General features: G+C 41.6%; 1 protein-coding gene across 16 annotated transcripts in view; it reads left to right on the forward strand.

Annotated features, from left to right (window-relative positions):
* phldb1b (pleckstrin homology-like domain, family B, member 1b) overlaps nucleotides 1–16231 on the forward strand; it is a 127707-nt gene that overhangs the window by 78918 nt on the left and 32558 nt on the right. For all 16 annotated transcript variants that reach the window (XM_086141590.1, XM_086141646.1, XM_086141661.1 and 13 more), the window contains one exon: nucleotides 3097–4586. In XM_086141590.1, the coding sequence (XP_085997716.1) occupies nucleotides 3097–4586 (1490 nt within the window). The remainder of the gene's footprint in view (nucleotides 1–3096; nucleotides 4587–16231) is intronic.

The raw sequence follows: 16231 nt of genomic DNA on the forward strand, positions 1-16231 counted from the left end.
GCTGCTTCCAAACCAGTGCTGTACATCACTCTGGACAGGAGGCGCCAAGAGAAACGCACACACCGGAAATACAAGCAGTGTACTTTCAAAATAAAATCACAAACTCCCGTGAGCGGTACTTTTGTTTTTCAGAAGCTGAATCGAAGTATTTACGTAACACCCCTCCTAGTAGAAGCGGCGAAGCTTGTCTTATGGGCCACCTTTTTGTCAGATTGACGTATTTGTGGTTAGAAACAACTATATTGGAGTGTCTTTTTGGAAAGTCTCAACCGGAAGTGCAAACGGCACGTTGTAGGTGGCTTGACGTCAACGCAAGCGAAGGCAGCGCCGGTACCCCGGCTGAAATATCCCTCGCTGGTGAGCCTCCATGTCTCCCGCGGTTTGTGGATTCTGGCGTGTGGCGAGGCTCCGTCACCTCCCTCCGGCCTGACAACGGTGTCTTAAGGATGAAGATCCCCGTGTTTGTCATATGGCAGCTTAACCCTCATCGAAAGTGACCGGTTCGCGGTTGTATTCAGTGATTCACGTGAGTAAACCCTCAGCTAAATGTCAGAAAAAGCGATCCGGACTGCTCACACACCAAAGTCCGTAAGAAAATCCTCCGCTTTGCGGTCACTTGGAGTTCCTGGAAAGAGACACGGGTTACATCTCAACAGTAAATACGAGTTAGGATTGCGAAGATTGTGCCGCTGGATCCCGCGTACAGATCATCGTCAAATAGTTGGTTCATCGGGAAAGAATTGTATCATGTGTGGATCACGATACAACACGAAGACGCTCATTCAGGGAACGTCAATAAAAGAACTAAACGGATGCCTCTTGCTATCGGTGGGGGAGACCGGTGGTGGAATCCCTGCCGACTTGTAGATGTCCACATATGTGATCGATTATTAAGAGTCATCCGATACCAAAGACGCGGATCGATCTTGAAGTTGGAAAACATTGAAGAGTGAGATTTTCAAACGAAGTTCGGCGTGCAGCCTCATGTGCCCTATGACATCATTGCATGGGCTTTCCTTGAGCAAGCGGCTGGTTGCCTTTTGCTCACTGTCGCCCTCCTCATCCCCCTCGGTTTTATTTATTTTCTGTACATTTCAAGCTGGTTTGCTAGAGATGGAATGACAGAAAGGGCTTCAGGAATAAAATGCATTGTTGTTTCTGATGCGGGTAGATTGAATTATGTCGTGAGCGTCATTGTATGGCACAGTCGTGTCAGTGGAGCAGGGAGGAAGCTACTCCCATCCCACTTGAGAAAGAACAGATAATACATTATTTGTGAGGCTTTTATATTTTTAAAACGCAGTTGACATTGGGACACATATTAGCAATGTCATCTAGAAGGATGAAATTACAGCTGCCCTCTTCTCTTCAAATACCCATTTTATAATTCAACGTGTCAAATCCAAATCAAACATGTCAGCTCTATTGTTTTTGCTTTTTTTTTTCCTGATACCTTTTATAATTGCTTAACCGTTGATGACACCTCAATGATTGGATTTTGACAGGCAACAAGTCCATTTAAACAGATTGAATTTAGCATTAATAGAACCTGATCTGCGCTCTGATCCCTGCCTCTGGGCCATGCTGGTGATTCTCCCACGTGGCCCTGTGTTTCTGTTGTCATAATCTACTATGCTGACATTAAAGAGAGACGGTTAAGATTAGATTACTTGGCCTGTGTCCTACGCTCCTTTGGGCCGCACAGTAATTGCGTTATACAGGCACATTTTCTCCCGATCCCGACCTTCCCTGTCATTGCAGGTCTGTAAGAACATGTATTTGGTCCTGATTGTGAGAATGTTTCAGTGTTTTGCAACTAGATAATAGTTGGAGTTTGGCTGTTTTGGTGACTGACGCATTGCCAGACCGGATGAGAATACCTGAGTGTTAACTGCTTTGGATGTTCGCTTAAAAGAATCATAACCTGGTAAAACATTTTGAGAAAATGCTGTGTATGGAGCCATTCTCGCTGAATTTGACAAAGTTCTGCGAACGCTGTAGAAAGAAGACTGTCCGGATTATTCAGCACATTTGGTTTTTGGCTTGTTTTTTTTACTCGGGTTGTATTGCAGACATATCACATTATGTTGCGCGTTATTTTTCTTCTTTTTATATCTCGTATTACATCGTAAAAAAATAAATGCTGCTGTGACGATTTATTTCCCTGCTACGGGATCAATAAAATCTATCTTATCTTATGCTATCTGAGAGTAATGTTCATTTGAGTCACTGGCGTTAAGGACTCGAGACAGTGGTTAAGGAAAGCGAGAAAAAGCTCTTGATTGGTAAATGAGAGTGTGATGTTGTGGTCAGGATGGAAAACAACAAGTTGGTCTATTGGCATGGATGTAATTTACAGGAATTATTGTTGCCGGAAGTGTGTTACAGCAGAGAATCCATTGGTTTGATTGTGTATCACTTGTCAAAATATGGCCTGTATAATACACATACAACATAATGTATGAAATCTTTGACATAAACCCATTGCCACTTATCTCATACTGGTCTACACTTTCAAGGCAAACAGCAGCTAACACATTGAAATGTACTGCGGGGAACATTTATATGAGTATAGTTTATTTAGTCTGTGCTGTTCCTTGCTCGCTCATGTTGCACAAAACGTTAGCCGCAGAGCTAATGTCATTTTTAACCAGGGGATGGAAATGATTCAATGTTATCATGAGGTCTTGAGATTTATGCCCTCTTGTGACACCTTTTTCAACATCTTATACAAGTCTTATGCATGTCTTATACATCTTATACAAGTTTGTTCTTGTCACTTTCTTTTATTACGACAGGGGCACAAAATTTCATTTGGTAATTTGCAATTCACATATCAATGTAATAGTACAATACTGGCACAAGCACTATGTTGATAATGTGCGATACAGATTTTTCCTCACTCACCATTCTTTGCACAGTCCTAGACAGGAAGAAGAAATTCTAACATATTGACTTGAATTTCTTTGTTTGATAGAAAGAAGGATTTACTAGACTGTCAAGTTTTAATGTGTTTTTTTTGCATTTCTAAGTAGTGTGCATTTTTGTTCTGCTAAACCAAACCTTGATGAACTGTATTTCTGTCCTTTCCATCAGATACAGAGAGCTTGGTCAATGGGAATCATCAGACCAGTCCAGCCCAGTCTCCCTCAGCTGTCGGAGAGAGCGTCCAGTCTGAACACAGCGCAATTGTCAGCTCGATCGAGAAGGACCTCCAAGACATCATGGACTCCCTAGCTATGGATGACCCTCAGCCTTCTGCCTCCGAGGCCAAAAAGCCTCCCGGGGGCCACTCGCCTCTGTCACCCATGGTAAATGGTGGGGGTCGGTACTTGTTGTCCCCCCCTACCAGCCCAGGAGCCATGTCAGTGGGATCCAGCTATGAGAATACGTCTCCACCGTTTTCCCCTCTCTCCTCGCCCTCAGCGGCCAGCAGCGGGAGCTTCACCAGCCCATCTCCTGGCGGTGGCCCCCAGGACCAGATTTCTTCTCTGCCGCCAGTGCCTGTACGCTCCTCCAGCTACAACTTTACCACCCAGCCACCGCCTGTACCACAGCCAAGAACCATACTGCCTAATTACACGAGCGGTGGTGCAGGTAGGAAGGTCCAAGAAAGCCCCAGGCTGCAAAGGAAGACCTTGGCGGAGGTGCCTCCGAGCCCCAAGCCGAGTCGCAGAGGATTGCGGCAAGATGGGTCGGAGAGCCCCAAACAGACCCCTCTTCTGTCCTCGAGTGAATCTCTCAGCGGTAGAAACAATGTGCTGAGCAGCCCCGTACTCACGCCCAAGTTCTCAACTTGTTCATCCTCGTTGCCCTCCAGTCCCAGGACCAAGACGAGCACGGTACTTCAGGAAAGACCCGCCAGCCCCTTCCGAGAGCAAACCTCCCTCGCCGATCGCTCGCTCACCTCCAGCCCCTCAAGGCAACTCTCGCAACCCGCTAGAGCCTTCCAGCCACCTTTAGACCCCATCATTCATATCATCCAAGGATCCCCATTCCAGCAGCATCCTCGTTCGTTGCAGCCACCTGAAAGCCCTCGTGTGGCCAGGAGAGCCGCGGAGCTGAACGGGGGCAGTGGAAGTGGTAGCAGTATGCGAGAACTGCCGCCTCTTAGTCCCTCCATGGCTCGGAGAGGAGTACCGGTCCTCCCGGGGGCGTTGCCGGGGACCGTCCCAAACTCAAGGACTCCAGATAGCCCCACAGGTCTTGCCAAGATTGTCCCAGACAGTCCGAGGCTGCGACGCAAGACGGGATCTACATCCGAAGAGCCGACATGCAACAGAGGGATCAGAGCCCGCAGCCCCTCACCTACCAATATTGCCATGGATGGAGCCGCTGGTTCGGGGGCTCGAAAGGCTAGTTTTGGCAATTCTCTTTCACCCGCCTACAGTCTCGGGTCACTGCCTGGCTCGTCTCCCATGGCCAGTCCCAGGAGCACCAGGAAGATGACCCCAGGAAAAGCCCATCCAGGAATGAGGGAGAGGAAAAACAGCATCACAGAGATCAGCGACAATGAGGACGAGCTATTGGAATATCACAGACGACAGAGGGAGGAGAGGCTTCGGGAGCAGGAAATGGAGAAACTGGTAAGTGAGGAACAATTAAGCTAAATATAATGCCTACCGGGGAAGAGGCGACACTATTCAGTTTCATTTACAGGCAACACCTAAACTTTTACAAATTTCATATTGTAGATATTGCACTTCCTGTTTGTGTTGCAAACTTGTTTTTGCCTGTTTAGGGAATGCTCCTCCAGTTGCTTCACCATATTAGTTAAAAAAAAAAAAAACACCAAAAAACTGCAAACATGCTAACTAATATGAAATCAAGACATAATGTTTATGCTATCAAGGATTCATCTGATATTTAAAACTGGTGGACATGAGATCGGTAATCGGTGTTTGAGGGCTTTTGAGTGTGTTCTACCATTAGCTCAATTTTTGTGAAAGCTACCCAGAAAAAAAAACACAGAACACAGGTGTTGACAGTAACTTTCCTGGGTCGTTGGTCTGCATGGTTAGGAATAAACGTCTCGTTCTTGTCCTTTCGGGTTTTTCCTTCAGGGGTTGCCACAGTGAATCAACCTTTTCCATCTAATCCTATTCTCTGTATCCTCCTCCCTCACATCAACTACCTTCATATCCTCTCTCACTACGTCCATAAATCTTCTCTTTGGTCTTTCTCTAGACCTCCTGCCTGGCAGCTCAGTTTCCAGCATCCGTCTACCAATATATTCACTATCCCTCCTCTATTCATGACCCAACCATCTCTGACCTTCTCTCCAAAACATCTAACATGTGCCGTTCCTCTGACGGACTCATTCCTGATCCTCTCCATCCTGGTCGCTCCCGAAGAGAACGTTAGCATCTTCCTCTCTGCGACCTCCAGCTCTGCCTCCTGTCTTTTTGTCATTGTCACTGTTTCTAGTCCATACAGCATCGCTGGTCTCACCGCTGTCTCGTACACCTTTCAGGTATAGGAATAAACTACACATTTCATTTGAAATTTTATACTGAAACTTAGTTTACAGTATAAAGATTAAAGTGTAAGAGACAATTACCGTAATTTCCGGACTATTGAGCGCACCTCAGTATAAGCCGCACCGGTAAGGCGGTCGCTATCTCGGCCTTCCTCCTGCGTACTAAAACCGTCAAAGTCGTGTTCTTCGGTGTTGAACGGACTTCAGAATTTCCCCGTCATTTGATTGGTCCGATGTGACGAGGATAAATGTTTTAGCAGCGTAAAGCTCGTTAGCCCCCCTCCCCAAAAATCCATAGATTAGCCGCATTGTTGTTTAAGTGAAAAAAGTTGCGTCTTATCATCCGGAAATGACGGTAGATGCTTTTAAATGCTTGGCAGAGTTTTTTTTTTTTTGATATAATCTCTATCTCTCTCACTCAATATATATATATATATATATATATATATATATATGCATGTGTGTGTATATATATACATCTATATGTATGTATGTATGTATGTGTGTATATGTATGTATGTATGCATGCATATGTGTATATGTATATATCTATGTGACTGTGTGTGTATATGTATACATATATGTATTTATGTATTTGTATGTAAATAATTGTATATGTGTATATATATATATATATATATATATATATATATATATATGGTTTTTTTTTTTCTGGGACAAAATTACTATTCCAATGTCGGATAGTGCGTGTAATAATGGAGCTAAGTATTAAATAGGAAATTGAATCCTTTTCTATTGAGGAAGCTATTTGAATGATATATCTTTTTTCATGTCGTTTTAAAAAGCCACAGTCGCTGAAATTGTACAGTTTTATTCTCTATGTCAGCTGTGGCTTTGTCAAAGAATCTTTGTTGGTATGGTTTGTTCATGGTCCCTCTGGCAGAACACAGCTCAACTATTTTGTTTCGACAAAGAAAATGTCTCCAACCTAACGTGGGCGGATTTTAACAAACAAGCTCAGACGCGTCAGCGTGTAATTTCTGCCGTGCCGGGAGAAACGTCTCACACACTAATTAGTATGATAATTTTCACTTTAAGATGAACTTCTGTTGTTGCATTGACTGGCAGTACGATCGCTTTGTAAAAGGGGTTGAAATGATTGTCCTCTGCGATGGAGGAGGACGGACGAGCGCGCCGTCTGTAACTTTGCTGTCGGCTGCCCGAACCGATGCTGATGTGTGGCCTCCGGAGCCCAGATGAGCCCCTGGTAACCGCATTGTTTGTTGTTTCCTAAATTGAAAAGGGCGGGTGGAGGGAGAGGCGGTAGACATCTTGAGCTTGTCTGCCAGGCTGAATCAAACTGAGACAAAACCCTTGTAAAAAAAAAGAAGAAAAAAGAAAAAAAAAAGAGGCCTTTATACGTGTTTGTGGCTGGGTGAGAAACATTTGTCCTCCCTGCGTGTAGTTACAATGTCTCTAAGTGATAGCAGCAAATTTGAACAGTCTGAGACAACACGCCCTCCCTTGTCTGAACACAGGGTCAAATTCTGCCGCCTCCTTGACAGGCAGCTTTAACCCTTAACTGTTAAGTTAGTCAAAATAAATGCCTTAACGCCAAAGGGGGGAAAAACATCCCGGAGGACAATTCAGGGAAATATTTTGTCAGACTTGAGAAAATGTTATTCCCATTGTGTATTATTAGAATTCTGTTACACTAGACTATGTAGGCAAAAAGCAGCCTCATTTATATCGCTACGATTGTTTAGATTTTAATAATCACATGGGCTGTAAAGCAAATGCAATTATTCCATCGCAAGGTGATTGTGGTTCAATTTTTTTAGTGATTTCATGCCAATTTAAGGTCATCTCTCGCTAATATTCGGGTCCATTTTGGCTGATTTTCATCTGCATTATGTGTTTTCTTACAAATCTTCCATTTGTCTTGTTATTATCATGTGATTTCTCTAAACAAATACATGGTTTAGATGATTAGACAGCTAGTTGGACATGTCTATACCCAGGTATCACAATTTATAATCGTAAAAAAAAATCAGTGCTAGAACACGACAGCTGTTTTTATATTTAGCTGTGCGTGTGTGTTTTATATAACACACACATACACTATCCAAATATAATGGCCAGCTCGAAGTGAACCAATTACTCGGATAATTTTGTTTCCTTGTAACCATGCTGCCTGGTCGTACCTGGCCTCCTGTCAGTCCAGTGGCTCCAGAAGTAACCAGCAGTTTGCCCACCTCCAGCAGGGGGCACTGAGCCCCGGGTCCTGCTGGCACCAACTGACCCTGTCTGATGTTAAGAGTGCAGTGTGTGTGTGCTTGTGTGTGTGTGTGTGTCTGTGTGTCCGTTAGAGGCCTTCAGACCAGGGACAGACAGGGTTTGAGGGTAGCAATAATTCAGTAATCCAGTCTGGGAGTTAAACAATGACAAACCAACTGAAGCCCTGCAATAAAACCAGCATTTGCGCATTTCAGTGATATAAATAGAGACCTCCATACAAATTCTAATTTATTAATTTAAAGCTTCACATAAAATTTGTTCATGGCTGATCAACTTGTAAGTCCACCCAAATTCTATTTCTTTTTTTAAAGTCATGTTTCTTAAATGTCAAGTGTGATGGGCTCAGCCAGTGGGATTCTTCAGTAATTCCCACTCCACTATAAATATAAGGTTTCACGATCCCCTTTGTGCACACCCACTATTTAAGTCAATTCATGATAATGTTGAAGCAAAATTCTGGAGTATTTTTCTGCTCATTTCATAGTGACTGGTAGCCTCTTTCTTTTTTTATGCAAATTCTCCATGACCTTAAGTACTTGCCATAAATTTTTATGATTTTTTTTCATGCATAAGTATTTTCCTGCATATTTTTTCTATGTATCCATGGCAATTTTGTAATTCATGTTTTAATGAAGTCAGGTGAGTTTGTCGAAAATAAGTGATTTGCAATTTGCAAGTGAAATTGTTAACCACGACAACAAGAAAAAACAAGACAAGCGGTGAACAGATTTTAGCCTCTTACAAACCTGAATTTACTATCATTTTTGATTTATTACCTTTTTTGTTGTTTTTTTTTGATTCGATTTGAATTCTACAAAACTTTATCTGCGGACCCTATTCTGTGTCCTGCGTCCTGGGCTAATCAACACGAGTAATTATTATCTACAACATTTTCACTGAGTTCTGCGACGGAAGATAAAATAAAGCGATTAATTGCGCTTTCTGTCGAAAGCCAAATATTTAGTGTCACTCTAATGAACTCGTCTAACAGCAGACACAAACAGTACCACAAAAATTATGCACACAGAGTTACTGTTGGGCAAGATCCAGACCAGATTCATGTTAAGTCGGAAGAACGAGAGAAACTCAGGCGGGATTCTTTTGCAGCCTGTTGACTTATTGTGTTTTCCAGCATGCAAACTCGCAGCTCGGAGGAGGAGGAGGAGGAGGAGGAGGAAGGCGTGGAGCTGCAGGGCCTGTAATTAGTCACAGTTGACTCACTGTCATGACAGATCTTTCTTGCCTCAGAGCGTATACGTTTAAATAATCTCAAACACAGCCTGCTACTCATCTACACAACTGATTACCGAAAAACAAAGTTATATGAACAGAGAAGTTTGCCGCAGTTTTACTTCGAAACCTCTGGGAATATACAGCTCAAGGCTACCGCACACAAACACACTCACATACTCATTTGCGCATTTTTTTTTTTACTCACAATACACCAAGAATGAAATGCGTTGTTGAGTTACTACAGACTCATTGTTGGAGTAAAATATTTGTATATTGGCCTTGTTCACATTTACCTACCTGCCTGTCTATCGATTAACATCTGTGAATATTCTAATATCCATTCTTGTTATCCGTTATTCTGTCCTCATTCTCAATCCTTCTCAACATATTTCTTCAATTGGTTTTAAAAACACAAGTGTTTCAGTGAGCGGGCTTTTAGTGAACTTAAAAAAAAATACTCAAAACGTACTTAAAAATGACCAAGTAAATCGGATAAAAAGAAGAAAAACAAATCCAAAAATCGAAAAATAATTGTATGATAAATAAGCCGATTTTAACCTGTAAAGTTGCTAGAAAATCCACCAAGAAATTAAAATGGAATAGGGAAACTTCAGAACAAGGCTACTGAAATTATACATTTAAAAAGTCAAATGATTGTTTAAAATGTCTGAATCCAGTATTTAAAAACAGTCGTCACTCTATTAGGAAAGGGCAGTGAGAAGTTAGTGAAATAGCGTTTTTCAGTCTCTTTGACATTTTTAAAGAACCAGTAGATTGATCTACAATCCAGACGGTTCTAAGGAGTAATCACAGAATCAATAGTTCAGAAAAAAAATCACACTATTTCCAGTTTGATGAGTTGAAATGATTGATTAAAGATGAAACCAGGCTGAAAGTGTTGCCCTGGCAGTGAACTTTCCGCCCGCGGGGTCGTCCAGCTCGCCCTGCTTCCACACATGGCGTCTGACTGACACGGTGTCGTGCCAAATACACTGACCGTGTGGACGGAGGGACGGCGTGCTCCATCTGTGGCACAGACGCTTACACACTGAGCACGGCCTCATGTTCCCGTGGCATCGCTTACTCCGTGACATAAGGAGCCTTGATCGGACTGATTTGCACTTTATTGCCCTGGTCAACTGAACAGCGGTCATTTGGGAAAAAAAAAAAAAAAAAATTTCAACGGGATGTAGGAATATAAATCAACTTGCAAGATGATTCTGTGGGATCTACTCCCGTAATCGTCTGGGGGCCTGTTTTGGGTGAACAGTAGGTTCTACCCTGCTGGAGATCAAATCACTGATTATAACTAGAGCAGGGGAGCATTTAGAATAAATATGCAAGGTAAAATATCATAGAACAAGCTCACTTTGCACATCCAGACATGAATAGTTTTCTGAAAAAAAAAAAAAAAAAAAAAAAAAGTGCAAATAAATAACATTTTAAAAATGTGTAGCATTTTTATTTCATTTTTCTAAATATGTATTTTTATTACAAATATTCAAGAAATCATCCTGTAAGCAGAAAAGGCTTCCATAAAGAGTATTGACATGAGGCTTCTACAGTTCTCTCAACTCTCGCAGATGAGAAGTTTTCAAGACTAAAACTGTCTTCAAGAAAAAGCCCAGTTGCCATGACAAGCTCCGATAAAGATTATATTAATTCATAAATCCTTGCGTCTAGAAAACGATTTATTTTAATTAATCTCTTGATAGCTCTCAGGTAACTCCTCACTCATTTCTTCGGACTCTGCTTTATGTTGCTGAGTTATGTGTTCCAAGGTAGGATTGCTCATTTTCTTAATGACTGCAAAAATCATTGAATTGTCGAACTGCAACCTTTTTATCATGTTGAACACCGAAGTTCTGCAAAGATCTTTGGCAGACTTTGGCCCGAATCTGCATGTAGGAAAAAAACGTGATGTATTAGAATAATTTCTGCTATAAACATCGGTTTATCACCAATGCATTTTTCTATATATTTTAGTTCATTGTTATCTGGCTAACTCAGATGAACATCTCAGCCTTTTAAGGGTTCAAATACCCTTGATATTTAAGAGGCTAAACATGTTTCCCCTCAGGTAAGGATGGATATTGAGAAAGAAATTCAGCCCAGACTTGAGTCTGTTCATCCTGAACCTCACTGCCCTTTGTTTTTATAACTCTTAGCCAAATGTCAAAAAGGCTGGCGAAGCAACACACAGGGCCACGTCTACTTGCACGTTTGACATCTTTGCTCCCGTGCGTCAGGATTTGGAGACCACGTGTATCCTGAGGGTCCAGCAGCATCTTGCAAAACACCGCCCATCATTTCCATAACATAGGAACTGCAATTTCACCACCTGCATGAACAACCCGTGCGGAAAAGTGTTATTCTCTGTCAAGGTGAATCACTGATTTTCACCACTGCTGTGATTTCTTGCAGTTATAGAGAACCAAAAGAGTGTATGTTTCCTATAACCTACATTTAATAGGTCATTTTGTTATGATTTGTCTGCAATTTTGAACCAACTTGCCAATCTGTTCAGTAAGGCTGATTTTAGGAAACTTCCCACTAATTTCTTGCTGAAAGACGAAATACTTTATATATTGGTCTTACTCCATATCACCCAAGGCGATGTGGGAGGATGAGCTTTTGACGTGCCGCAGAACGTAATGTAAATGGAAACATAAGGCCATAATTATTGAAACTAAACAGTGCGACTGTGGTTTTTACCATCATGGTTCTTTAGCGTAATTGAGTGTGTTGCAGGCGGATTGTTATGACGTAACACTGTTTGGTTGGAAACCCCTGAATGGAAAAAGAAAGGAAAAAAAAAAAGAAAAAGCACATTAAGACATGCTAGATAAACAGAGGGAGGTGCCTTAAGTGTCTTTATCAGAGACTAATATATTTGTCCACTGGGAAAGCCGCGCTAATCCTGTCTCCAACTATACACAATATAAAGACACACTGCATCATTGCGCCGTCCGTTCATGTCAGTTATTCAAAGCTGTGACTCGAGTGACCTTTTTTTTTTTTTTTTTATGTGATATTCTTCATTTTAGCTCTCTTCTCATTTTGAAACAAAAGCTCTTGAGTGACTTCTCCACTAGAGGGGGTTATCTACTTGCTCATCGGCTCAGCGGAAAAACCTTATGCTTAAGTGCAGCAGCGTGATAGACAATACATCATTCTTTCTGTTGTCTGTTTTTTATTCATTCATTTCTTATATAAAGTGGAACAATGCATGTGATAATAAAACAGAATTAGAAGACAGTAAGGACATGATTGTATATTGATATAAAAATCAAGCAAAGGTACACTATCGTCATTCAGTATAATTTGGTTTTAAGGGTTTGTAATGTTTGCACACTCGGTCCACAGTATTGCAATGGAAGAAATTACAAAACAGTTTTGCAATATTCAAATGTATCATGTGTTATTTCAGGACGATAAAGATTGTTGATTCTCATACTTGCTTCTACTGAGGGTTTCTGGAAACTACCAGTGTCTTGTGAGGGTTTTTTTTTTTTTTCACCAGCTGATGTCAAAGACTACCGCAAAAATAAGTCACTGGAATATCTTGCCTACAAATCAGCATATCCTGAGAAAAATGTGGAATATTACAGGGCAGGCCGGTGTTGCAGAATTTTATAAAATTGCTCTCTTTAAAGATCATCTCTGGCAACTTTCAAAATGAAACACGTTTGTTTCGGCTGCTACGTAATTCCTTTTTTGCTGCCGTTGAGATGATTCCTCATGTGTTGTTTCATCAAGACATACATGGGACCTATAGCTCATACCGAGAGACACCTACAAACTGAATATAATTACAGGCTTGTGTTTACATTCGCTCTCTTGTGGCATTTCAAAGCGCTCCTTCCTGCTGAGGCATCATATTGCTTCAAAGATGGTTTAATCCATGCTGTCAGTGTGAGGAGTTAAAACATTTGGCCCGGTTTGATCTTAAGAGGCGCTGGAGCAAGATGAAGTTGTTCTCTGTGCAGAGTTTCTTAGAAAAAAAAAAAAAAAAAGACAAGAAAGCCGCCTCCCACTTGAGGAAGTCCTTTCAGATTGTTCAGCACGTCTTAAGGGGCGCTTAGGCCGCCCTCTATCCATATCTTGCTGCAGAGTTGGTCGTGCAGGGCATCCTGTGTCATGGACAGGTGCAACGTAGCCAACAGCAGCAGGACTGTCCCGCCTCAAAGACGAAGTCCGAGACGGAAGACGGCCTCTGTGTGTACGTTTGCTCCGGCAAAAGAGAGGCTGGTGTGTCTGAGTGATACGGCAGCACTTCTGAAGGTAACTGCTGCTGCGGCTCTATGAATAGCTGTTTATGGCCTGTGGATGTTCCTTTGGTGGGATCCATGGGTTTTCATCAGATCGTCCCACCGCATGTGATGCCTCGGTTACTTACAAGGGTAGCTTTCAGGCCCTGCGATAGCTTTTGAAACGCTCCAGTTTTTTTTAGCTGTGAGCTTACAGTTCCTTGTGATTGTGAGAAGCTCATCGATTTCAACTGTGGACACGGTTCTTCCTTCAGAGGTGTGCGGTGTTTAAGGAGCCGAGGTGGCCGGTGAACAGAAGAGCCGAGTTAAGCGGCCGCCGTGGGATTCTGTACGAGTCAGTGAGGATGATCATGTAGTACCTAGTGGAGGAAGCCATCCAGCTTTTTAGTCTGGAGGAAACTGAAAGGGGTCAGCTCTCGTTAATTAATCAATATTGATATTGCATGATGTTGTTTTTAAGGACTTATTTTGAGAATGTTAGGGAAAATGTCCAAAGGAAATTGGTAGTCAGGCACCTTTTAAAAATTGGGCAAAAAAATATATTATGACCCAGAAAAAAAAATCACTCCCAAATAAGGAAAGTTTTACCTTTATTTTTGCAATAAATGTCTAGGAAAGTATTTTGACATTTTGCTGTTATCAACAACATCTGTCAATAGTCGGGAGTAATCCGCTACGAAAAAAATTGAAATTGGAAAAAAAGGTTCATTAAAAATCACCAAAAACTTACATTTTCACAAAAGAATACAAGTAAGAAAGGTATCATTGCTTACAATTGATGTTTTGTTAGGCAACACTGCTCTATCAACAGCCATCACAATATGGAAGTGTGAGTACAATGATGTAAATATGAGTTCTATCTACACGTTATGTTACATAACTCCCAGTGCATTGGAGTACGCTGCATTGCTAATCGCTTAATATTGAAGGATTCTAGCAGAAATAATTCCATATATAAATTCAAGTTTACATCTATTACACAATCTACTTCAATGAGACGCATTCAGGGACTTGCATTTTGTGGGACTCTCACGGGCAGGATTCAGCCCTCCGGACTTGTGTTTGACACCGTGCTTGCCAAGTCAATGGCAAGCTTGTTGCAGATGACGTCTCTGTATGAGTCCTCGGTTAAAAAAAAAAATTAAAGAGGACTTTGTTTTGAGCGACGCGTCTTAGACAACAGTGGATCACAACAGACGTCTAAAAATCACCACCGTCCTGGCCTTATTTTAGCAGCTGCCAGTTTGTTTTAACGGACCTCTAACGGGCTCTATTTGGTCATAGTTTGTTTTGGGTAAAGTCTACTGCAGCAGCATCTGCTCCTGACTCATAATGTTTTATTAGGAGGAAGGATATTAATATTTAATCTTCTAATTTCATGTTTACAGTTTTACTTATGAGAGCTGATGCAAGTGGCTGCACATCTTGCACCCTTATCTCTGCCCTATAACAATAATCAAGCAAAGAAGCTGCCTATTTTTCCCCAGCAGTGTTTAGAGAATAAAAGTATGACTCCAATCTGGCCTTTAATCACTATCTTTGATGTTTTCACTGTGCTGTGAGTGTGTGACATGATAACTCCGTCTTCACTCTGAGACGTGCCCGCGGGCCTCGGGTCCCAGTCGAAGAGCTGTTTAAATGCCAGCCAACACACACCCTCACACACTCCAATGAGACGCCATCCTGAGGATCAGCTATATTAGACAAGGAGGACCAGCAGCTTATTATCCAGAGAGGTTGGCTGCCTCTGGAGCTTGCTTGTCCTTTCCCCTCGACTGGTTTTGATGCACGTGCGCTCCACAAGGGGCACAAATGAAATAGAAATGTCTCTTGTCGGGATCATCTGCTTGTTCCTCCTCTGGGAGGCGAACATGATGAGCCCTCCAAGGATCAGCTTGACGGTGAATGGGGTTTATTTTGCAGGCGGTTGGGCAGAGCGCCTGCAGATGTATGCGGAGAATTAGGCTTTGTTGAACTGCTGTGGTGATACAGCGCGCCTGTTTACGCCGGTGACACAGATGAACACGGCGCTACACTTACAAGTAACTGGTCTGATCAAAGGTACGCAGATGGGGGAATTGCCCATGGCGCTCGGGGAGGCTGGGGAGGGGAAGGGGAGACATTAAAGGGTGCAAGAAAAAACAGGAGACGGCGACTCTCTGGGGACGCGTTGAGACATAAGGACTGCTGGGAGGATGAAAATAAAGCAAACCGTGAAATGAGGATACCATTGTGACTAAAGTAAGATGTAGCGTGTCACCATAGACATTTCTAAAGCACATAGGAGAATGAATAAATTCATTTACTGTAGAAAATGTTTGCAGTTGCCCCATTAAAATGTGAAGACGAGGCACAAGTTGACTTAATGAAACTCCGTCATGAGTTTAAAACCATTAAAAGTTTCACTCCGTTTATCCTGAGTTTTTTTTTTTTCTTGTTTAAAAATTTCACCAAAATCCATCAAATTAGTCCCGTCGTGAAAGCGTCGAAATATCGCATCCTACGCTCAAGTTTTCTTCCACTTTTTACATTTTAAGCTTTCATTCATGTCACAGGCTTTCATTGATGTATTCAAGTTTTCTTCCATATTTTCATCCATCCACCCTGCACTAAGGTTTGAGCGGGCACGCTGCAACCTAATCCAGCTATACGTATATATATATATATATATATATATACATATGCATATGTATATACAAATATATATATCCATAACGTATATATAAATATATATATATATGCATATGAACGTATACAAATATATATATATGCATATGTATATATAAATATATATGCAAATGTATATGTACATATGTGTGTATATATATGCATACAGTATGTATACACATATACATGCATATGCATATATATATATATATACATTTTTTTTTTTTTTTCCTTTGGATTTTCCATGTATACATATATACATGCATATGCATGTGCAACTGCAAACATTTTCTACATATATATATATATATATATACATTTT

The sequence above is a fragment of the Fistularia commersonii genome, chromosome 3 (genome assembly GCF_037954325.1).
Source record: "Fistularia commersonii isolate RoL2024-O1a breed Wild chromosome 3, RoL_Fcom_v1.0, whole genome shotgun sequence".
NCBI lineage: Eukaryota > Metazoa > Chordata > Actinopteri > Syngnathiformes > Fistulariidae > Fistularia > Fistularia commersonii.